The sequence below is a fragment of the Mustelus asterias genome, chromosome 11 (assembly GCF_964213995.1).
Source record: "Mustelus asterias chromosome 11, sMusAst1.hap1.1, whole genome shotgun sequence".
Lineage (NCBI taxonomy): Eukaryota > Metazoa > Chordata > Chondrichthyes > Carcharhiniformes > Triakidae > Mustelus > Mustelus asterias.
This window is the reverse complement of record NC_135811.1, coordinates 108,757,403-108,783,119: the sequence shown is the minus strand read 5'-3', so window position 1 is coordinate 108,783,119 and position 25,717 is coordinate 108,757,403. Positions and strand designations below refer to the sequence as shown.

General features: G+C 43.6%; 1 protein-coding gene across 3 annotated transcripts in view; it reads right to left on the bottom strand.

Annotated features, from left to right (window-relative positions):
• aclya (ATP citrate lyase a) overlaps nt 1-24,767 on the bottom strand; it is a 79,434-nt gene extending 54,667 nt beyond the window's left edge. The window contains exons 1-3 of one of the 3 annotated variants that reach the window (XM_078224255.1): nt 24,581-24,767; nt 24,099-24,429; nt 198-373 (exon numbers count right to left, since the gene is read on the bottom strand). In XM_078224255.1, coding sequence (XP_078080381.1) covers nt 198-356 — 159 coding nt within the window. In that variant the 5' untranslated portion in view covers nt 357-373; nt 24,099-24,429; nt 24,581-24,767. Of the gene's footprint in view, nt 1-197; nt 374-21,286; nt 21,305-24,098 lie in introns of those variants that run through there. The other 2 variants (XM_078224258.1, XM_078224257.1) reach the window with 2 other exon arrangements.
• Between the last annotated feature and the right edge of the window lie 950 nt (nt 24,768-25,717).

Genomic DNA, 25,717 nt, shown 5'->3' with positions numbered 1-25,717 from the left:
TCATGGATTTGAATTTTGGCAGTCCAAATTCCTTCTGTAAATTCTAAAATTTCCATGGAGTTGTGAAATGATGGCATATTTACAAGATATCGGATCACTGAAGCTGATTCTCTCTCCCGCACACACTCTAGCATTTACACTACTAAAATCAGTGCATCTTATAATAATATCACTATCAACATGTCCTACGCATTCACCTCAGTCTGGAGCCAGGGGTGCTCTTGGACGAGAAGGTCCCAGTCAGTTTCAGGTCGCAGTCTAGCATATTTAAACTTGTTCTGGACTGGATTCTTTGTGCAGATGAATTTGTAAAGAAATTCTTTACCAGTCTGCTCAGATATCGCTTTAGCAGACATGACTGTTCAGTTGGTTACTGTAAAAAAAAACCAAAATATCAGGTGGTCAATCTTAAACAAATAAGGAAGTGATTTTAGAAAATGAACACGGACTTCAAATCCCATGCAGTGCGTTTCGTTCAAACAGTTCATGGGTTAGGACAGAATGAACAATGTTGGATCAGTAGAATATAATGCAGACTTTGATCAGCTACAGATTATCATTAATCTTATTGTTCTCATCCTCAAGTCCTGGAAACACAAAATTCACACAGATCCATCTTCTCAAGAATATCTTTCATGATTGTGCAAGTTGTATCATTATGATGAAAACAAAGGAGTTTGTTTGACTTCAGGCTGAATCTGTGGTTGTGGTATTAGTGAATGCTGTACATCAAGCACTTAATGTCCATGATCTGAATCATGTGAATTCCATTTTAACTGTTTCGTCAGAATGCATTTTGATCAACAGTTTAAACATAGGATGGTTGATTGTGCATATTCACAAGACAGCAAATACAAGCAGATAACTTCAAATTTAATTTGTCTGCAAAATACCTTGGACTTGACACTACAGTTACAACAGTATTTAAAAAGTGTCCAATTAGGGTGTGCCTAAATATTAAAAGATTCAGGTTGCTAAATTTATTTAAAGAATAAAGCATGGAAGCAGCGTTCAAGTGCATTACAATGGTATGATTCACATTTAGATGCTTTGGTCTAAGTGAACAGTTAACTATTGGTCTGAGATACAACATATTCACGCCTTTGAACGTGCAGTCCATATATTATGCAATGTTCTTTACTTATCCCCTCAGAAACAGACACATAGGCCCCAGTACTTATCTCAACATTCCTCAACTCAATGACCCAGTGAGTTGTAAACGAATTAAGCAGGCAACATAATCCCCCTCATGTCCAATGGGTGCATGGTTCAAAACCAACAGTAGACAGTGCGAGTAGAATTCTCTTCCCCAGAGAGCAGTGGAGGCTGGGTCACAATCAAATCAACCATGATCTTACTGAACTGAATGGAGGGACTGAATGGCCTACTCCTGTTCCTAATTCTTGTGCTGTTAGTGTCATAGTCTGTCAGACCATGGATTTCTTCAGGGAGAATCATGTTAAACTGACTTTGAATTTTACAAAGTGATGAGGACAATTTAACTTATGTGGTGCACATGGACTTCCAAAAGGCATATGATACAGTGCCACACACAGACTTGAGAAAATTCACAGTTCATGGAATGAAAAGGGACAGTAGCAACACAGATGTGAATTTGGCTGAGTGGCTGGAAACAATAGTGGATGCTTTTCAGGCTGGAGAAAGGTTTATGGTAAAATTCCCTAGAGGTCAGTTTTGAGACCCTTGCTTTTCCTGATACATACTGACCTAGACCCGGGTGTACAGGGCACAAATTCAAAGTGTGCAGATAATAGAAAACTTGGAGGTATTGCAGTTCAATACAAACAAAAGTGATTCATTTTAGTCAAAAGAACATGGAGAGACAATAGGCCACAATTCTAAAGGGGATGCAGGAACAGAGGGACCCGAGTGTATATGTGCAAGTGATTGAAGGTGGCAGGATAGGTTGAGAGTGTGGTTAATAAAAGCATACAGTATCTTAGGCTCTCTTAATAGCGGCATACAGTATTGCATCCAGTTCAGAGCACCACACTTTAGGAAAGCATTGGGGAGAATGAAGAAAAGATTCATGAGGATGGTTCCAGGGACGAGAAACTTCAGTTATAAAGACAGATTAGAGTTAGGGTTGTCTTCCTTGGAGAGAAGGCAGCTGAGAGAAGTCTGATGAAGGTATTCAAAATCATGAGGGGTCTGGACAGAGTAGATAGAGAGAAACTGTTCCCACTAATGAAAGGATCAGAAAGTGAGGGGGTGCAGATTGGTAAAAGCAGCAAAAGCACGATAAGAAAACCCTTTCTATGCAGCGAGTAATTAAGGCCTGGGATGCACTGCCTGAGGATGTGGTGGAAGCAGGTTCATTTTTTAAAAAAAATCAATTTATGGGATGTGGGCATTGCTGGCTAGACCAGCATTTATTGCCCATCCCTCGTTGCCCAAGGTGGTGGTGAGTTACCTTCTTTAACTGCTGCAGTCTGAGGTGTAAATACAACCACAGAGCTGTTATAGGGAGAGAGTTCTAGGATTTTGACCCAGCCACAATGAAGGAACTGCGATACATTTCCAAGTCAGGATGGTGAGTGACTTGGAGGGGAACCTCCAGGTGTGGTGTTCCCAGTTATCTGCTGCTCTTGTCCTTCTAGGTGGTCGCAGTCATAGATTTGGAAGATGCTGCGCAAGGAACCTTGGTAAGTTCCTGTAGTACATCTTGTAGATGGTACACACACAGCTGCCACTGTTAGTCGGTGGTGGAGGGATTGAATGTTAGTGGAAGAGATAGCAATCAAACTAGCTGCTTTGTCCTGGATGGTGATGAGCTTCTTGAGTGTTGTTGGAGCTGCACACGAACAGGCAAGTGGAAAGTATGCCATTACAAGCCTGACTCGTGCCTTTTGAAAGCTTTGGGGAGTCAGGAGGTGAATTACTCTGTGGGATTTCTAGCCTTCAACCTGCTCTGGTAGCCACAGTATTTCTTCAGTAGCCCAGTTCTCTTTCTGGCCAATGACAACCCCCTACACGTTTGGAAAAGGGAAAACCAGAGCACCCACACAGGAAACCCACACGGAGAACATGCAAATTCCACACAGGAAATCACACAAGACCAAAATTGAACTCGGATCCCTGGCTCTAAGGCAGCAGTGCTAACCACTGTGCCGCCCTGGGTACAGAAGTTGAGTGACCATGGTGGAACCCAAACAGAGCATCCAAAGGCAAGTTATTGCTAAGTGCCATTTGATAGCGCTGATGATGACCCCTTCTGTCACTTTACTGATGATGGAGAGTAGACTGAAGAGGCGGTATTGACCGAGTTGGATTTATCCCGTTTCTTGGGCACAGGACATTCCTGGGCAATTTTCCACATTGCTGGGTAGATGATAGCGGTGTAGCTCTACTGGACAGCTTGGCTAGGGGTGCAGCAAGGTATGAAGCACAAGTCTTCAGTACAATTGCTGGAAAATTCTCAGGGCCCACAGCCTCTGCAGTATCCAGTGCCTACAGCCGTTTCTTGAAATCACGCAGGGCAAGTACATTTGGCTGAAGAATGACATCTGTGATGCTGGGGACTTCCAAAGGACACAGAGATAGATGATCCACTCAGCACTTCTGGGTGAAAATTGTTGGGAATGTTTCAACCTTGTCTTTTGTACCATAGGAATTGCCTGAGAAATCTGAACTTCCAATGGGCGATTCCTCTGATCCCCAGAACCAAAAAGATCTCCAAATTTGACTTGAGATTCAAAAACATTGAACAGTTCTGATTACTTACCTAGATAGTTATCCAGGAAATGTTAGCAAGAATCCCTGTCTAACTCCATACAACTGACACCCCACCCGACTCCCATCTCCCCTGACTAACTAGCCACCATGTGGCGATGTCGGCATTGGACTGGGGTGAACACAGTAAGAAGTCTCACAACACCAGGTTAAAGTCCAACAGGTTTATTTGGTAGCAAATACCATAAGCTTTCAGAGCGCTGCTCCTTCGTCAGATGGAGTGGAAATGTGCTCTCAAACAGTGCACAGAGACACAAAATCAAGTTACAGAATACTAATTAGAATGCAAATCTCTACAACCAGCCAGGTCTTAAAGGTACAGACAATGTGGGTGGAGGGAGCATTAAACACAGGTTAAAGAGACGTGTATTGTCTCCAGACAGAACAGCTAGTGAGATTCTGCAAGTCCAGGAGACAAGCTGTGGGGGTTACTGATAATGTGACATAAATCCAACATCCTGGTTGAGGCCGTCCTCATGTGTGCAGAACTTGGCTATCAGTTTCTGCTCAGCGACTCTGCGCTGTCATGTGTCGTGAAGGCCGCCTTGGAGAACGCTTACCCGAAGATCAGAGGCTGAATGCCTGTGACTGCTGAAGTGCTCCCCCACAGGAAGAGAACAGTCTTGCCTGGTGATTGTCGAGCGGTGTTCATTCATCCGTTGTCGTCGCGTCTGCATGGCTAGCCACCACCAGCCCGACCTGAGCACCACCATATTCAGATTTCATCCTACCCCCTTACCCGACACACCCACCCTACTCCCTTGCCCACTTACCTCATTCGCTAACACACTGCAATGCTGTTTAAATGTCTCAAAGGTTTCAGTGCATTAGCGAACACTACCCAGAATATGGCAGCTCATGCTGTATAAAGGAGTCACAGCTTCTGCGTGGATTAGATTCTCTTTTTCTTGATGGAGGTTCCCTGTGCTGAACGAGTTCTGCAGAATCCTCCATCAAAAGGTTGGCCAGAAAAATTGGAGGAAGGCAAGTAGGTACTTTTTTGTCAACCCATGGTCAGAAATGGGGGTTCTGACCCCGATTGGAAGATTTGGGCTTTTTTAAATAAGTAATTCAGAATTGGACAGCCAAAATGAACTTAAAATTGGTAAAATTGGGTATAAGTTTCTACAATCACAAGATAATATAAAGATTCACCCATTAACATTTCTCACATTGCTGCCAAGATTTAGAAGTAGATAATCAAGCTGAGAAATTGATCTCAAAACAAGTCACGTATACCACAACTAGGCAATCTATTTTCCCTAAAGTCGTCACTTCAAATAAAATCATAATGTGAAGCATTGCGATATTTCTGGGAGATATTATACAAATTATATTTTCATAACGTTTATACGTGTCAAGTAACTGAGACCAAAACTCAACCTTTTAAAAAGATATATAGACAGATAGAAAATAGGGGTAGGCCATTCAGCCCATCGAGCCTGCTTCACCATTCATTACAATCTTGGCTGATCATGAAATTCAAAACTCCGATCTTGCCTTTCCCCCCATACCTATGCAGTTCGATAAACATCTTTACCCCAAAGAGAAACAGATAAATGTTGCGCTGCGTTGTGTGTCTGTCCTTGTAGTAGCAATATTATAGAGCTGGCAGCATGCAGTCATAGCTGTTTAACCTTGAGTGATAAGGAGATACACACTCCCCTCTTTCAAGTGGCTACTATCAAATTGTTCTGTTTTGTTCACCTTATCAGTCACGTTACAGAAACCACAATCATTTACAGTATCACTTCCAATGGCAACAGTTGTGTCAAATACTTGTAGATAAAAAGAAAACAAACACTGCTTAGAGGAATAAAGCAGAATGAAGTCAGCCTGAAACCTGGAAAATCGGTTAGCATTCTGTATAAAGGGTGCATAATATCAACTGGATTGCCGAAAATGCTAGAACAACACAGGTCTGACAGCATCTGTGGAAACCATGACATGGAGATGCCAGCATTTGACTAGAATGGGCACAGTAAGAAGTCTTAGAACACCAGGTTAAAGTCCAACAGGTTTATTTGGAATCACGAGCTTTCGGAGCGCTGCTCCTTCAATCGGGTGAGTGATGAAGGAGCAGCCCTCCGAAAGCTCATGATTCCAAATAAATCTGTTGGACTTTAACCTGGTGTTGTGAGACTTCTTACAGCGTCTATGGAGGGAGAATCAGAGTTGACATTGAGTTCAGAGCAGCTCTGAAGAGTTATATGGATTCAAAATGTTAATTATTTCTCTCTCCACAGACACTGCCAGACCTGCCGAGATTTTCCAGCATCCACAGTATTTTCGTTTTCTCAAGTAGTTTATACCCGAACACAATTGGTGAATACCAAATTAGCTGAAGTCAAGGCCAAGGCATTCAGTCACATTACTACATTGATTTTATATTTCTAGCTAAATAATGCAATTTTGGAAACAGATGGGGTTGATTGCAAAACAAGGGTTCTTCTTCAGTACTGGTCAAGCACCTGAAGCACTACAGCACTACCACTGTGGAAGGGAATCTAATTTACAGCAAAGGGGTGATTTTTTTTTTTACTCCATTCTTAAAGTTACAAAGCCAATGCTGAGTGGACCAGACAAACACAAATCCATTCCTTGTTTGCACCCAAAACTAAATTCAGATTCCAATTGAATCCAACTTATGGTCCCCACAAGATCGATCCATCTTGAGCTCAATCCAACAATGCTTAATCTTAGCCAAAAGACCAACACTATCATAGAATCCCAACAGTGCAGGAGGCCGCCAATTGGCCGATCAGGCCTGCACTGACAACAATTCCACCCAGGACCTACCCCCCACAACTCCCATGTATTTACCCTGCCAATCACCCTGACATGAGTGTGAGTGGAAACCAGAGCACCTAGAGGAAACCTACACAAACGGGGAGAATGTGCAAACTCAGCAGTGACCCAAGACCGGAATTGAACTCAGGTCCCTCTGAGGCAGCAATGCTAACCACTGTGCCACCGTACCGCCCCTAGAAAGTGAAATGAAAATTTCCATTGCAGACGCCCATGCTGGAAATCTACCATCTCGCCCGACAAGGAATTGGAGCGGGCAAGGGTCCAACAATGGAAATCTCCGTTGACCGCAGGCAGGAATTTCCGGTCTCACCCGAGTGGTACGGTGGCGAGCATTGCTGCCTCAGTGCCAGGGACCTGGTTCGATTCCCGGCTCAGGTCACTGTCTGTGTGGAGTTTGCATATCCTCCAAGTGTCTGTATGGGTTTCTTCTGGGTGCTCTGGTTTCCTCCCATACTCCAAAGATATGTGGGTCAGGTTGATTGGCTATGCTAAATTGCCACTAGTGTCAGGGGGATTAGCAGGGTAAATATGTAGGGTTACAGGGATAGGGGCTGGGTGGGATTGTGGTCAGTGCAGACTCGATGGGCCTAATGGCTTCCTTCTGCATTGTAGGTACAAAGAACAAAGAAAATTACAGCACAGGAACAGGTCCTTCAGCCCTCCAAGCTTGCACCAACCATGCTGCCCGACTTAACTAAAACCCCCTACCCTTCCGGGGACCATATCCCTCTATTCCCATCTCATTCATGTACTTGTCAAGACGTCCCTTAAAATTCACTACCGTATCCACTTCCACTACCTCCCCCGGCAACGAGTCCCAGACACCCACCACTCTGTAAAACATCTGCCTGGTAGATCTCTTTTAAACCTTGTCCCTCGCACCTTAAACCTATACCCCCTAGTAATTGACTCTTCCACCCTGGGAAAAAGCTTCTGACTATCCACTCTGTCCATACCTCTCAATCTTGTAGACTTCTATCAGGTCTCCCCCCAACCTCCGTCGCTCCAGTGAGAACAAACCAAGTTTCTCCAACCTCTCCTCATAGCTAATGCCCTCCATGCCAGGCAACATCCTGGTAAATCTTTTCTGTACCCTCTCCAAAGCCTCCACATCCTTCTGGTAGTGTGGCAACCAGAAGTGAACACTATGTTCCAAGTGCGGCCTAACTAAGGTTCTATAAAGCTGCAACATGACTTGCCATTTTTTAAACTCAACACCCCGGCCGATGAAGGCAAGCATGCCATATGCCTTCTTGACTACCCTCTCCACCTGCATTGCCACTTTCAGTACCTGGACACCCAGATCCCTTTGCCTATCAATACTCTTAAGGGTTCTGCCATTTACTGTATATTTCCTATCTGTATTAGACCTTCCAAAATGCATTACTCACATTTGTCCGGATTAAACTCCATCTGCCATCTCTCTGCCCAAATCTCCAACTGATCTATATCCTGCTGTATCCTCTGATGGCCCTCATCGCTATCTGCAAATCCACCAACCTTTGTGTCATCCACAAACTTACTAATCAATCCAGTTACATTTTCCTCCAAAGCATTTATATATATTACAAACTGCAAAGGACCCAGCACTGATCCCTGAGGAACACCACTTGTCACAGCCCTCCATTCAGAAATGCACCCTTCCACTGCTACCCTCTGTCTTCTTTGACCGAGCCAATTTTGTATCCACCTTGCCAGCTCACCTCTGATCCCATGCGACTTCACCTTCAGCACCAGTCTGCCATGAGGGACCTTGTCAAAGACCTTACTGAAGTCCATGTAGACAACATCCACTGCCCTACCCTCAATCATCTTCGTCACTTCCTCAAAAGACTCGATCAAATTCGTGAGACACGACCTCCCCTTCACAAAACCATGTTGCCTCTCACTAATACATCCACTTATTTCCAAGTGGGAATAAATCCTGTCTCGAAGAATCCTCTCCAATAATTTCCCTATCACTGATGTAAGGCTCACTGGCCTGTAATTACCTGGATTATTCTTGCTACCCTTCTTAAACAAGGGAACAACATTGGCTATTCTCCAATCCTCTGGGACTTCCCCTGTAGTCTATGATTCTATGAGTGAGGCTGCAAAATCCTGCCCGATGTCAGAATTAAGCAATCCTCGGTCAGGTACAACAGACCAAGTCTCCCTCAGCTCCAACACTTAACTCAACCCCTCACTCAAGATCACCCTCAACTGTTGTCTGGCTTCTCCCCTCCATTTCAGATGCCGCCTATCCTTTAATCTGACTGATTTTGGTAATCATCGTTGTATTAAGAAATTTGATGAAGGTATTCTAAATCGTGAGGGGTCTGGACAGAATAGATGGGGAAAAACCGTTCCCCCTCATGAAAGGATTGAGAACATGAGAGCACAGATTTAAAGTAATTGGCAAAGAAGCAAAAGCGACGAGAAAGATAATCCACGCAACGATGGTTAAGAACTGGAATACATTGCATGAGAATTGAACCAAAGCATTCAAAACGGAATTAGACTTATAAGGAAAAAATGAATTTGCAGGGACATGGGGAGGTGGTGGGAAAATGGCACCAAGCAAAATGTTCAGAGAACTGATGTAAATACAATGGGCCAAATGGCTTCTTTCTGCAACTGTAACAATTGCTGTAGAAGAACTGCACAGAGAATACTCAGACTAATTTCACATTAGAACCTTTATACCTTGACAAAGGGATGATTTTGACACTAGAGCCTGTATTACTCCATTGTGACACCCAATCTCCTCCCCCTAGCTGATCTTACCAGGAAAGCAGAGGTTAATTGGTGCACTCCACTGGCCAATATTATTTTTATTAGCTAACAGCATCAACCAAGGAACTTGGTTCTTCCAGTTATGTCCAACCAAATGCCACACTAAGCAATCAAGACAGTTGTGTGAATTAGCACTCACCTTGCTATTGCTCCCCTATCAAGAGGGAGAATAAGAGTATTGGAATAAAGAGAACAGGAACAACATTAAACCAGAAAAATCTTGCTGTCCCCAGGGCCTTTGCCAGTTTAGTCAGGCAAAGGCAATGCATCTATTGTTCGGCCCTATCTAGTTACATTTTATTCTGTCCTATCATGTAACTTCTTCAGCAAACAATCTCCAATGCACAAGTATTTCATCGTACAGTATAGATTTATTATTCCTGTGTGTTAATGAATGATTTTAATAATGCTCCAAAGGAAATGCACTGAACAGGAAGTATGTCAACCTTCATATACAAATGAACTTTTGTAACTTTAAATCATAATGATATCATCCCTAAAATTTTCCATGGGTCATCACAGAAAACCTTCCAACGATGTGACCAAATCAGCACACTACTCAGTTCCTCAACGTGTGACCAGGTAAGAAAACAGACCTCCACAGCCAAAACAGCCTTGTACCAAGAACGGAGCTTTTTTTTAACTCCATCCTTAAAGTTACAAAGCCAATGCTCAGGGTGGATCGGGCAGACCTGAATCCATTCTCTCCTTGCTCCAGAAACCAAATTCAAATTGAATCCAACTCATGGTCACAAGAGAGACAAACAAGATTCAAGCTGACAAGATAAGGCATTGCAGCCTAACTTGGGCTTGATCGAACACTTGATACTGGGAGGAGGTTTCATCTTGTTAGAGAAACTAGAACTAGAGAACACATTTTAAGAGTAAGAGGTCTCCCTTTTAAGACGGAGATGACAAAAAAGCTTTCCTTTCAGAGGGTCATCAGTCTGTGGAATTCTCTTCCCCAGATAGTGGTGGAGGCTGGGTAATTTGAATTTATTCAAGATTGAATTGGATAGACAAGACAGTCGGGGGTTATATGGGTATACAGGAAAGAGAAGCTGAGACCACAGCCAGATCAGTCATGATCTTATCAAATGGTGGAGCAGGCTCCAAGCAAAAAATGGCCTACATCTGTTCCTAATTACTATGATCCTATGGGGAGGCGATGGCCTAGTGGTATTATCGCTAGACTTAATCCAGAAACTCAGCTAATGCTCTGGGGACCCAGGTTCGAATCCCACCAGATGGTGGAATTTGAATTCAATAAAAAAAATGTCTGAAATTAAGAATCTAATGATGACCATAAAACGATTGTCGAAAAAACCCATCTGCTTCACTAGTGTCCTTTAGGGAAGGAAATCTGCCATCCTTACCTGGGTCTGGCCTACATGTGACTCCAGAGCCACAACAATGTGGTTGACTCTCAACTGCCTTCGGGCAATTAGGGATGGGCAATAAATGCCAGCCAGCGACACCCATGTCCCATGAATGAATAAAAAACATCCAGAAATATTTTACAAGAGCATTATCAAACAAAATTTGACAACCAGCTCAGGAGATATCAGGAGACAAGCCAAAATGTTTAGAGAGGGAATTCAAGTGTTTATGGTCCAGGAGCTGAAGACTCAGCTGCCAACAATGCAGCAATGAAACTCAGGGATGCACGAGAGGGCAGAATTAGAGCAGCACAGAGATCTTAGAGGGTTTTAGAAGGGAGGAGAGAAGCCATAGAGAAATTTGTAAGGATACAAACATCATTGCTCGTACAATGAAAGCCTCATCATTCATTAGGTTCATCATGATAAATTACTTGCAATATCTACAGGAAATGGGCACAAACTATTTGTAATTCCGCAATGTAGCAGGAAAGTCTGGTTTCACACAAACCACAAGGTTTGGGAAATGGAAATGTCGTATTGAGTCTGGGTTGGTGGAGGGGGAAAGAGGAACAAAAAGCCTTAACCTCTAGCAGTTGTCCTCCCCAGAGAGGCAAGTCATTGTTTACACTACAAAAAACACCAAAAGAGACTGGAGTCATAATCACCCACTGAAAAGCAAATTGAGAGAATTCTGGAAATCTGAAATAAAACAAAATATTCAGCAAATCAGGCAACATCTGAGGAGAGAAACAATGTTGATTTAAAAAATTTTTTTAATTCTATTCGAGTGGATGTGGGCATCACATCTATTGTCCATCCCCAATTGCCCTTGAACTGAGTGGCTTGCTGGGCAGTTGAGAGTCAACTGCACTGCTGTGGATCTGGAGTCACATGTAGGCCAGGTCAGGTAAAGATGGCAGATTTCCTTCCCCAAAAGGACATTAGTAAACCAAAAAGGCTTTCACAACAAATAGCAACGGTTTCATGGTCAACAGATGTTTACTGAATTCAAATTTCACGATCTGCTGTGGTGGGATTCAAACACAGCATTATCCTCAGTTGCTGGATTACTACTAGCCCAATGACAGTGGCAATGCCACTGTCTCTCGTAATTAAGTTGTTTCAATCTCCATGCTTTAGTCAGATTTTCATCAGAACTGAGGAAAGAGGAACATTTTAGTCAACTCACCTAACTCTGCCAATATACCTTTATTGACTCTCTTCCTCCTCTTAACTTGCTGTCTGACCTATCTTGACGTAATTGGAAAATTAAGCTACCATACATTTGGCCCCCTCATCCAAGTCATTGATGTAGATTGTAAATAGTTGAGTTAAAGATCTAACAGGTTTTGAGCAAGGGCTGGGTGGGACAAGGACAAAAGGAAGGTCTGTGATAGGAGAGATTAAATGACGGAAGAGTCAGTCATACAAGACCAAAGAGAATGGTGATAGGACAAGAAAAGAAACAGAAAAACAAAAGATGTGCTTAGAGCTGGTATCCTACTGCGTGAAAGCAAAGAGAAAAACTGAAACATGCAAAGAAATGGAAGGAAAACAAGGACAGAGATAACACTGAACTCTCTCCAAGGCCAATATTTCCTTCCTAAAGTGTGGTTTAACCAGGGCTGAAGTGTGTCTTCGACCCTTGTACCCTAGAAGATACAAAAGCCAGCATTCCTTTAGCCTTTTTGATTATGTTCTGTATCTCCATGACATTTCAATTGTTAACGTACCTTGACCCTCAAGTTTATTTGAATCTCCACTGTTTGTAAATTGTCACCATTTAGAAAGTACCCTGCTTTAGAACATAGAACATTACTGCGCAGTACAGGCCCTTCGGCCCTCGATGTTGCGCCAACCAGTGGTACCAATCTAAAGCCCCTCTAATCTACACTATTCCAATATCATCCATATGTTTATCCAATAACCACTTGAACGCTCTCAACATTGACGAGTCCACCACTGCTGCAGGCAGGGCATTCCACGCCCTTACTACTCTGAGTAAAGAACCTACCTCTAACATCTGTCCTATATCTCTCATCCCTCAATTTAAAGCTATGTCCCCTCGTGCTAGCCAACACCATCCGAGGAAAAAGGGTCTCACTATCCACCCTATCTAATCCCCTGATCATCTTGTATGCCTCTATTAAGTCACCTCTTAACTTTCTTCTCTAACGAAAACAACCTCAAGCCCCTCAGCCTTTCCTCATACCAGGCAACATCCTGGTAAATCTCCTCTGCACCCTTTCCAACACTTCCACATCTTTCCTATAATACGGCGACCAGAACTCAGAATCCCTCCAGTGCAGAAGGAGGCCATTCGGCCCATCGAATCTGCACCGACCACAATCCCACCCAGGCCCTACCCCCACATATTTACCCGCTAATCCCTCTAACCTACGCATTTTAGGATTCTAAGGGGCAATTTTTAACCTGGCCAATCAACCTAACCTGCACATCCTTGGACTGTGGGAGGAAACCAGAGCACCTGGAGGAAACCCACGCAGACACGAGGAGAACGTGCAAACTCCACACAGACAGTGATGCGAGCCGGGAATCGAACCCGGGACCCTGGAGCTGTGAAGCAGCAGTGCTAACCACTGCGCTACCGTGCCGCAATACTGTACGCAATACTCCAAATGCGGCCGCACCAGAGTTTTGTACAGTTGCAGCATGACCTCCTGACTCCAAAACTCAATCCTTTTACCAATAAAAGCTAACACACCGTACGCCTTCTTAACAACCCTATCAACCTGGGTGCCAACTTTCAGGGATCTATGCACATGGACACCCAGATCCCTCTGTTCATCCACACTACCAAGTATCTTACCATTAGCCCAGTACTCTGTATTCCTGTTACTCCTTCCAAAGTGAATCACCTCACACTTTTCCGCATTAAACTCCATTTGCCAGCTCTGCAGCTTATCTATGTCCCTCTGTAACCTACCACTTCCCTCCGCACTGTCTACAACTCCACCGACTTTAGTGTCATCCGCAAATTTACTAATCCATCCTTCCACACCCTCATCCAAGTCATTAATAAAAATGACAAACAGCAGTGGCCCCAAAACAGATCCTTGCGGTACACCACTAGTAACTGAACTCCAGGATGAATATTTCCCATCAACCACCACCCTAGTAGAGGAAGATCTCATCTTTACCTGCACTGAAATAGCTCTGTACACCTTTGTGTCATTGCCAAATTTGGATGTGTTGCTTTGTCCCATTTTGTACAGCTATGAAAAGTTGAAGCCCCAACACATTCTTGCAGCACACCACAAGCAACATCCTGCTAGTTAGGGTATCTGCCCTTTAACCGCTACATCATGTCTCTCGCCAGGATCACTTAAATATCAAGTATAAACTTCTCCAGCTCCGATTTCTATTCCAAAATTTAGATAATGATTTTGACTGGTTTATGTTTACTAGAGCCTGCCAATCTCAAGCTAAAGTAAGGTTGTGCACATATTGCAGAAGACATCACTATAACATGTTGTTGCCATATGACGTGGATTAAACAGAATCTGTATTTTGGGGCCCTTGAATATTGTGGCTGCTCAAATCCAAAGCTGTGTCCACATCCATAGCCAGCATCCGGAAAGAAACACAGACAGCAAGTTGAGCAATATCTTCCTGGAGAATTCACTGAACCAAGCCACACAGAATTATTGCTTTTCTGGACCAAAATGGTACCAATCGCCAACTGAAGAGAAGGAATTACACCAAGGAAATCTCTGCAATTCAGCAGAACACAATGTATTTCAAAAATAACTACTGGAAACTGAAGTCATTTGGATTGAAAGCAAACACCTCAGGTTAAACATTTGGCATTAGTAACTGAGAGCAGGAACCCTCGCCCACAGGTAGTAAGTCAATTTGTTGAATCTCAGAAGCTGCCCCAAATGAGTTCAACACTGGCCAGGAACTGAACATCATACTCAGCTTTACTTTAGGCAGTGCCTCATCAACTGAGCCTGCAGAACATTCTTTCCATTCTAGCAATACACCAGGTATCTGCATTAAATGAATAAAATGAGTCATGTACTTTGGAAGTGAGCCAATCGCTTCCTTTGGAAAGGGGAACCAGAACATAAGCAATGCTACACTTTGCCTATTGACAAGTCTCCCGAGAAGACGACAAATGTCAACTTCTGTTGTGCAGTGTCAAGTCCAGATCTAGAAGAATGTGCTGCCCTTCTCAACTGGAGCTACAGACAGTGTAGGTCATGTCAGATCAAAAGCCAATAAACCAAACATGCTGTTGCACAGTGGAATGCAAAGAGATGCAAAGCTGCAAACGTGAAGGAAAAGGCTGAACAAATCAGTCAACAGTTAATGAAGATAGGGTAATGCGCAAGATTGTATCTGAAAGATTAATCTAGTTGCTCTCCTCCAGGTACTAACACTTAAAAGCACAATCTGTACTTTACACACAATCCATTTATTTAAAAAGTGTTTCCTATAAAGTCTATTTCTCCAATAAAAACTTCATAAATACATGCCTTTATAAAATTGTTAGGAAGACATACTAGGAAGCAGTTGTGAATGATAATTTGAAGGAAAGTAACAGTAACTTGGGGGAAGATAGGGACAATGTTACTGGTTTAGGGGGAGGCAATGGCATAGTAGCATTGTCACAGGAGTGGCAATCCAGAGGCTCTGGGGAACTAGTTTGACTCCCACAGTAGATGGTGAAATTTGAATTTTAAAAATCTGGAATTAAAAGTCCAACGATGGCTATTAAACCATGTTGATTGTCATAAAAACCCATCTAGTTCACTAATGTCTTATAGGGAAGGAAATCTACCATTCTTACCTGGTCTGGCCTACATGTGACTCTCAGCATCTGGTTAGCTCAAATGCCCTCTGAAATGGCCTAGCCAGTCACTCAGTTCAAGGGCAATTGGAGATGGGCATCAAATTCTTGCCCAGTCAGCAATGCCAACCCATATTTCATGAATTAAAAGGTTTTCCTTAGTAATGCATTGAAATTAGATCAAGACTTAACCAATTATGTGCTAACAGGCTTACTAACTTTACCAAAGAACATAACCATGACATCAAATAGCAGCAGTATCCACAAAACTGTTTTTGAAAATAAAATTGACAATTATCTTTTAAAGTTGCATGCGAAGACTACAGGAACATTTATGCAGGAAACATGTTCATTTCCTTCCCTTTATTTCAGTCCTGTAATTAAACTGTGAAAAACATATTTTATGAAGAATCCAGAAGACAACAGAAATTAATCAGTGGTTCCAAAGTATATGAATTACATGTTAAAATCCCAGCTAATGTTACCACTGGGCTAGTCAGATCCCAGGATGAAAGCTGGCTTGATAGATCCAACTTTTATTTTTGTGGATTTCTCAAACTCCTTGCTTCTGGGTTACCTGGTTCGAGACTGAACTTTTCAGCGTGAGCAACTCATTGCAAAGCAGCAGCTTAAGTTATTTTAAAGGCTGGAATTGCTTTTACGATGTAAAACAGTGATTGGCAATCTAGACTAGTGAATGGGCTGCAAGAGTGGCCCGTAAGGTTGAAATTGGGCTTGTTCACTAACTGTGATCCTACGGATTAGATTAAATACATTTAACACCAAATATTTCACAACAAGTGATAGAAAATGTTCAATCATTCATATAGGAATAGGACTATCAAATTCAAATGATAAAAACAAAATGGTATTTATGCTTTGATTGGACACAAAGGGAGCACACACACTAAGTCAATGCTGTGTACAATCAGCACACACCTCGCTTCATCTGCCCTTTCTTCACATTTATTTCATGTCACATGGTAGGAAAAAACCTATGGATGGAAACCAGTGGAATCTGGCAATGCTGCATGTGGGAAATGGTCAACAAAATTGTTCAGGGGCTGCACTCAGAAGCCTGATGGGCCAAGTGCAGCCCAGAGCCGCAGGTTGTCCACCACTGATGCAAAACCTGAAATACAATGCAGCTAAAGTTTAAACTAGACTACAGACTTATGGGCACCTTTGTTTAACATGAAGCTAAACTGAAGTTTCAACCCTTCCTTAGTGCACAAATACGGAAACATGAATTTAGCTTAAACTTGTACCTTATTCCTAATATACATAGTGCAAATATAACACACAGAACAAATATAGATTACTTAAACTATCTCAACTTCCTAACAGACAGAATTGAATTTCAATGAATCAGCTGCTTTTTAAAAAATAATGACAATTTGTTGTTAAATAAGATCAGCAGCAGGGTAGAAGATCCCAAGCTTTTTGATTTTAGGTGGATGGTAGCTTCGTCAACACTTGAAAATTCCTGGTTGCAGTGACAGAGGACAAATCAAAGGAAATGTCTGCTATAATAACAAGGCACTGAAAAACCTAACATGCAAAAAGAAAATGGAAATAAAATGCCTAAAGTTGAAAGGTCAACTCGGGTGGTTATAAATGAAATCCTTTCTAGAATTAGGGAAAAGGGAAAGAGCAGGCAACAGTTACACTGTCTTGGGGGTCATGAGCAGGAATCCCCTCAAACCTGTTCTTCCATTCTGTTAGATCATGGGTGAGATTTCAATCCATAACCTCATATACCCTCACTTAAAAAACTATGACCCACAGGTTGTGGGTTCAAACCACACCCAGAAGTTCAACTGTTCCCCAGCATCCACAGGTTCTGAGGGATGAGATCCAGATTTCCACCACCCAGCGAGGAAAAAAAAAAAGTGATTTCTGATTTCAGAAATGATTTCATTCCAAAGTTATCCAAGTACAATTTTTGGATTATGCCCCCCTCCTTGGTTAGCATTGCTGCCTCAGAGCACCAGGGACCCGGGTTCAATTCCAGCCGTGGGTGACTGTGTGAAGTTTGCACATTCTCCTCGCGTCTGCGCCGGTTTCCTCCCACAGTGCAAGTTAGATCAATTTGTTACGGTAAATTGCCCCTTAGTATCCCAAGATGTGTAGGCTAGATGGGTTAGCCATGGGATAAGGCAGGGTGGTGGGCCTGAGTAAGATACACTATCAGAGTCAATGCTGACTCAACAGGCCAAATGGCCTCCTTCTGCACTGTAAGGATTCTATGATTCTTAAACACCCAGAGGAAAGTGCTTCTCTGCATCTATTCATCAAATCAATTTATTGGTTGAAACATTTTGATTAGATCCCCCACCCTTCTAAACTCGAGATACAAGCCAACTTGATGCAACTTTTATTCAATTTAACCCTTTCAGCCCTGACAATTTTGGTAATTGTGCTGCATTTCCTCCAAGGCAATATACATTTCCTGAAGTTCGATACCCAACAATACTCCAGTGTGGTCTGATCAACACATGCTGCAGTATGCATGCTTCAATCCATCCAATTTAATTAATTCCACCTCAGCCTAATGTTCAGAGGGCTAGAAACAATCCACATTCGGAACTGAAGGACCTACAGCTCTTCTGACTGGTCAACAGCCTGATAGATTAACACTCCCTTCCTTATTCTGCCCGACTTGATTTATTGTCACATGTATTAGTATACAGTGAAATGCATTGTTTCTTGCGCGCTATACAGAGAGAGCATGATGTTTATAGAGAAGGAAAGGAGAGAGTGCAGAATGTAGTGTCACAGTCATAGCTAGGGTGTAGAGAAAGATCAACTTAGTGCAAGATAGATCCATTGAAAAGTCTGATAGCAGGGAAGAAGCTGTTCTTGAGTCGGTTGGTCCGTGACCTCAGACTTTTATATCTTTTTCCCGACGGAAGGAGGAAGAGAGATTGTCCAGGCTGCGTGGAGTCCTTGATTATGCTGGCTGCTTTTCTAAGGCAGCGGGAAATGTAGACAGAGTCAATGGATGGGAGGCTGGTTTGTGTGATGGATTGGGCTACATTCATGACCTTTTGTAGTTTCTTGTTGAGTATTTACAACATGTTCTATTTAACTCAGGAGTTTTAAAAACTGTACCATTTGTCAGTCCAAATGGACTGAAGATAAACAAATGAAATGTTCACTGTTACAATGAAGTCAAATCCCGCAACAACACAAAAGCTGGAGGGAATAGCTCACATAATAGACAATTGAATTTAAGAAGTGAATAGCAAGGATACGCACATTGCTAACCACATATTTAGCTTCAAGGTTTAAAATCTAATAGTATTTATAGTACAGAAACAAGCTATGCAAATCAAATTGTACATTTTATTTCAAATTCTGTCAATTCTTTTAGATGTGGAACAGCAACTATAAGTATAAAACTACTGGCAATTATTTGCCAAATAACAATCCACTAAGCTGCCAAATTCTCAGACAGAAACACCTCGTACGGAACAGGTTGGTCTGGGGAAAACAACATGTATAGACCCAAGGGCACAAACATCAAGGCAGAGTTCAAGGACCCCTGAACAGAAAATCCTACCTCTGCAGGAGTTTTTGGAGCAGCTGTCACACACATCACATCACAGGAGTGAAGGGTTACAGGATCTCTCTGCAGAGTGCAGGGATGACAGGAGGTTGCAAAGTAAAGAACAAAATTCCAAGGAGGAAAGTTGAGAAAGGGACACTGCACTGGTCTATTTTACAATCATTCTTTAGGGGGTATCACCGGTAAGGCTGGTATTATTTCCAATCTCGAGCTGCCACTGGAAAAGGGTGGTCCTGGGTCACTCTCCTGATCTGCAGCAGCTGATGAGGTGAAAAAGTTTCAATATTTTTATACAGGGAATTTCAGCAATTTCAACCCACCAATGATGATATGAGATGATACATGCCCAAGTCAGGCACAGCGCGGCAACAGAGTGGTTAGCAATGCTGCCTCACAGCGCACATGGACCTAGGTTCAATTCTGGCCTCAGCAGATGGAGTCTGCACTCTCTCTCCGTGTCTGCGTGGGTTTCCTCCAGGTGCCCCAGTCTCCTCCCACAATCCAAAGAGGAGAAAGTTAGGTTGATTGGCCATGCTAAATTGTCCATTAGTTTACAGGGTAAATACGTGGGGTTACAGGGCTAGGGCTTTGGTGGGATTGTTGTCAGTGCAGACTTGATGGGCCAAGTGGCCTCCATCTGCATGAATTGTAGAGATTCTATAATATGTGACTTGGAGATGATGTACCCAGTAATGTCAAAAAAGCCTTGGTGTCTTCCTGCATCTTACAGATGGTACAGAGTGGAGTCACAGCAAAAGGAGGTGGTGTTTAAGCTGGTTGGTGAACTGCCACCCAAGCAGATGCTTAGCTGCACCCATCCAGACGAATGGAGAGCATTCAATCACACTCCCGCCTTGTAGGTGGTGGAAAGGGTTTGTGGAGTCACTTTATGGCAAATCACTCACCACAGAAGCCTGAACCACACCACGAGCCCCGGCATTTAGGTAGCTTTACCTGGTTACAGGTGAGGGAAGAAACGACATGATAATAAAGGGATATGATTTCAAAGTAGCCTGAACCATAGAATCATAGGTGTTTACAGCATGGCAACAGGCCCTTTGGCCCAACTTGTCCATGCTGCCCAGTTTTTACCACAAGCCAGTCCTAATTGCCCGCATTTAGCCCACATCCCTCTATACCCAATCTACCCATCTAAATGCTTTTTGAAAGACAAAATTGTATCGGCCTCCGGCTGCTCACTCCAGAATTCACCACCCTCAGTGAAAACATTGCCCCTCTAGACCCTTTTGTATCTCTCCCCTCTCACCTTAAACCTATGCCCTCTAGTTTTAGACTCCCCTACCTTTGGGAAAAGATGTCATAGATGTCGACTATATACCTCACCTATGTCTCTCATTATTTTATGGACCTCTAAGATCACCCCAAAGCCTCCTACGTTCCAGGGGAAAAAGTCCCAGTCTATCCAGCCTCTTCTTATAACTCAAACTATCAAGTCCTGGTAGCAACCTAGTAAATCTCTTTCTAGTTTAATATCATTTCTATAAAAGGTTGACCAAACTATACACAGTATTCCAAGTGTGGCCTTACTAATGTCTTGCGCAACTTCAAGATGTCTCAACTCCTATATTCAATGTTCTGACCAACTGAACATCTGGTTTTTTTTGCTGTCAATTCCTCAGGGTGATGAGCATCAATGTGCAGAGCCGATGGTTATATTGTAATGTACCTAACAGCATATTTATACACTCATTACACATAAACCCTTTATATCACAACATACACATGAATCAACCATTGCCAATAAAAAGTAGGAAAGGCTACAAAGCCAAGTCAACGATATATTCTTGCTCATGTACGGATCCAGTATTAAATAAAGTGGTACTGGTTTGGTGGCCGGCATATCTAAAAATAGAAACAAAATTAGGCATATTTCATTCCAAAAGGATTGCAAAGCAGCTGCACCAGCTTTCTGCCATACAACTTGGTGAAATACTGAATGCTTGCAGAAGCGACAAAGCAAACACCTTCAGGCAGAAAAATATGCAGATTCTCTGCTGATTTTACAACTCTTTTCAGAAACAGTTCCAGTTTGTAATACAGAAATATCCATCCCCTTATTCAGGTATTCTGAGGGAACCAGGAAACAACCTGTTGAGGGCTCTGTTATCACATATGCATTTCCAGCAGTTCCATGTCATAGACTTAAAATATACTAACCCATCATCGATTCCAGAGTACTGGTTATAATCCTATGCAGATATAATTTTATGCAAAATAGGAACAAAGATTGCCACGGTGCAATATTTATTTTCTCTAGTAAGTTAATCATAATTTACAGCTCTCTTGCAAATGTGTTGGAGCTGGAGTGTGCGTACAGTAGGCAGCCATAAACTGCTGTTGATTATCAACTGTTGAAGTGGATGAGTGAACAAAACTCATAGGCAGCGATGAAGTTGCACTGCAATGTGTTACACCACCTTCTTGAAATCAGAGATCAATCTCAGTAAGAATCAGCTAATAACAATCCAAATAAAACACAGTAAACCTAAAGAATGCAAGTGATGCCTATCAGTATATGTTGTGCTGTGTAACATACGTTCCAGATTCCAAACAAATGATACTCCAACATATTTCCATGCAACATTGCTTTCTATCTTCCTGCACCAAAAATACGACCATCTTTTTGCTCAGCTTCATCGGCACACAAGGTTCCCAGCTAATCAGATATTTCACCATATATACAAATATTGATTTGTTCCCTTAGCCTTGCTTCACTTTTAAAGTACAAATATTGTAACTTTTCCAAGTACCAGTCATCTCAGCTCCACTGTTCCAGATGGCACCAAAGGTGACTTCTTGTGAGCTGTCCCCAGCATAGCCTCAAATTCAATCTTTTATTCTTGTTCTATGTTCTTACAATTGTACACTGATCTTTCTCTTCACCCTATTGATAACTGTAACACTATATTCTACACTATCTATTCCTTCTCCCCACTATGAACAGTATGTTTTGTCTGTCACAGCTCACAAGAAACAATACTTTTCACTGTATCGCAATATATGTGACAACAATAAATCAATTCAAGGCACGTTCTACAACCATTTGTGTAATGTAGGGAACAAAACAGGCAATTTGCACATCACAAACAGCAATATCACAATAGTCAGATAATCTGTTTTTGCAATTTGGTTGAGAGAAACATTGGCCAGAACCGAACACTGGGGAGAAATAGCACCATGGCTACTTTTACATCTCGCCCAAAAGACAATACACTGCAACACTCAGCTTGCACTGGAGCGCCAGCCTCAACTCTCTGGAGTGGGGCTAATAACCCAACCTACTGACAGGAATAGAAACATAGGAATTAGGAGCAGAAGTCGGCAAATTCAGCCCTCTGAGCCTGCACAGCCATTCAATCAGATCATGTCTGATCTCTCCCTGGTCTCAAACCCACCTACCTGTTCTTCATATCCCTTTAATCCGGTTTTTATTAGAAATATGTCTATCTCCTTCTTGGAACCATTCAACGATTCAGATTCCACTGCACTATGGGGCAGCGAGTTCCACAAATCCACCACCCTCTGCAAGTAACAGTTCCTCCTCATCTCAGTTTTAAATCTACCACCTCTCAACCTATACCTGTGTCCACTTGTTCGAGATTGCCCCACAAGAGGAAACATTTAGTCTACGTTTACTCTATCAGTCCCTTTTATTATTTTATATACATCGGTCAAATCCACTCTCATGCTTCTAAACTGCAGTGATTATAAACCCAAACTGTTTAATCTCTCCTCATACGTCAACCCTTTCATCCCCGGAATCAATCTGGTGAACCTCCTCTGAACTGCCTCCAATGCTACCACATCCTTCCTCAAGTAAGGAGACCAAAACTGGACGCAATACTGCAGATGTGGTCTCACCAATACCCTATACAATTGCAACAACAGTTCTCTAATCTTATACTCCAGACATGATCATGCTCCCACTGAGGCACAGCTAACAATATGCAGCCAAAAGAGAAAATGCTGGAAAATCTCAGCAGCTCTGGCAGCATCTGTAAGGAGAGAAAAGAGCTGATGTTTCAAGTCCAGATGTCCCTTCGTGCTTTGACAAAGGGGGCGGCACGGGAGCACAGTGGTTAGCACTGCTGTTTCACAACTCCAGGGACCTGGGTTCGATTCCCGGTTTAGGTCACTGTCAGTGTGGAGTTTGCACATTCTCCTCTTGTCTGCGTGGGTTTCCTCCGGGTGCTCCGGTTTCCTCCCACAGTCCAAAGATGTGCGGGTTAGGTTGATTGGCCATGCTAAAATTGCCCCTTAGAGTCCTGAGATGTGTAGGTTAGAGTGATTAGCGGGTAAAATATGTAGGGATATGGGGGTAGGGCCTGGGTGGGATTGTGGTCGGTGCAGACTCGATGGGCTCAATGGCCTCTTTCTGCTCTGTAGGGTTTCTATGATGTTCTCCTATGAAACAAAATTTTTTCAAAACTATAAGTAGGATAATAGATTATTTTAACTGAAGATATTCTATGATAAAACAAATTACAGGTAAACCTGAGGCAGTTATAATCAAATCACAAAAAGGAGCAGCTTACCTGTTCGTTGCAAAAATTACTCTCTCCTTTCCCCTTACCCTGCAAATCTTTCCCTTTCCTTAGTATTTATCCCATTCCCTTTTGAAAGTTTATATTGAATCTGTTTCCTTTCAGGCAGCGCGCTATCACAACAGTGAAATAATTCTCTCTATTTCCCCCGGCTGGTTCTATTGTCCATCATTAAACTCTGGTCAGCCAGAGACTGCTGCCACTGATCAGAGAAATCCTACAACAAGCTCACTGATCCGGAGACTGCAGGGTTCAGAGCCAGGCTGCTGGAACCACAGCCCGGGTGCGGCGGTGCCGGCTGCGGCTCCCTGCCCGGGACTGTAACCATGGCAGTCCCAGGCTCCAGCCTTGCACAGGCCGCCGCCTCTCGCATCGACCGGCCCAGTACCGCAGGATATCCCGCCTCCCGCTCTGGCCCCTCTCACCTGCTGCCTGCCCGGCCCCGCAGCCCGCGATCCCTCAGCCTCCTCCAGCGAGTCTCTCGGTGCCGCTCCGGCCGCTGTGTGAGGCGCTGTCTCGGGCGGGCTCTATGAAGCGAGCTCTCTCAGGCCACTCCGAGCGGGCTCTCTCAGGCGGCTGTGTGAGGTGTTCGATGAAGCGGGCTCTCGGTGCCGCTCTGTGAGGCGCTCTCTCGGGCGGGCTCTCGGTGCCGCTCTGTGAGGCGCTCTCTCGGGCGGGCTCTCGGTGCCGCTCTGTGAGGCGCTCTCTCGGGCGGGCTCTCGGTGCCGCTCTGTGAGGCGCTCTCTCGGGCGGGCTCTGGGTGCCGCTCTGTGAGGCGCTCTCTCGGGCGGGCTCTCGGTGCCGCTCTGTGAGGCGCTCTCTCGGGCGGGCTCTCGGTGCCGCTCTGTGAGGCGCTCTCTCGGGCGGGCTCTCGGTGCCGCTCTGTGAGGCGCTCTCTCGGGCGGGCTCTCGGTGCCGCTCTGTGAGGCGCTCTCTCGGGCGGGCTCTCGGTGCCGCTCTGTGAGGCGCTCTCTCGGGCGGGCTCTCGGTGCCGCTCTGTGAGGCGCTCTCTCGGGCGGGCTCTATGAAGCAGCCACTCTCGGGCGGGCTCCCGGTCTCTCGCCTCACCATCTGCTGATCACCCATCCCAGGCCGCTGATTGGCTCAGGGCGCATCACAGGAGCGCCTGACTGCCCCACCCCCTCCGCCTTATGCGCATGTCTGTCGTCTGGGCCCAGTGCATGCTGGGAGTTGTAGTCTTTCTCTCGATGGAACACCGTGTGGGGCTCCCTACCCGGACTACAGCTCCCGAGGCGCACTGCGCGACCGGCCGTGCTGTTCTGGAGAACGGTTGAACCTCATGCATCAGAACCCTGGAAAGATGCCGGAAGGAGGCTGTTGAACCCATTGAACCTGTGCTGGCTATTTGCCCAAAGGAACTATCCAACTAGTCACACCACCCTGCTCTTCCCTAATAGCCCTGCAAAAGCCCATCAATTCTGTATTGAAAGTTATAATTGAATTTGCCCCAATCTCCCTCGAAACAGAACATTCCAAATCACGACAATTTGCTGCGTAGATGTGTTTTACTCCTTGTTTATTTTATCAAAACCTTCATGATCTTAAATACCCATTAATCTCCCCTTCACTCCAGGAAGAACAAGTCCAGTTTACCCATTCTCTCCATAATTGAATTACTTGATCTATCCACTGTTATATGACTTTTCCTTAATTTTATTTTATTTCTTAATAAGTCAAATGTATAGTTTGTAGCCTATTCTTTGTGCCCTGGTGAGATGTTGAGGTGAACGTATATATTGGCAATATATATTGGGGTTATCGTTTCCCAGAGCATGGATACCAATTAGAATATTTTGTGCATACAACCAGATTTTGTTAATAGAAAGCTGCGATTTTCGCTATGGAGCAGTCCTTTGCATTAAAGTATGAAAGTAAGAAGTCTCACAACACCAGGTTAAAGTCCAACAGGTTTATTTGGTAGCAAATACCATAAGCTTTCGGAGCGTGCTGCTCCTTCGTCAGATAGAGTGGTTATCTGTTCTCCAACAGTGCACAGACACAGAAATCAAGTTGCAGAATACTA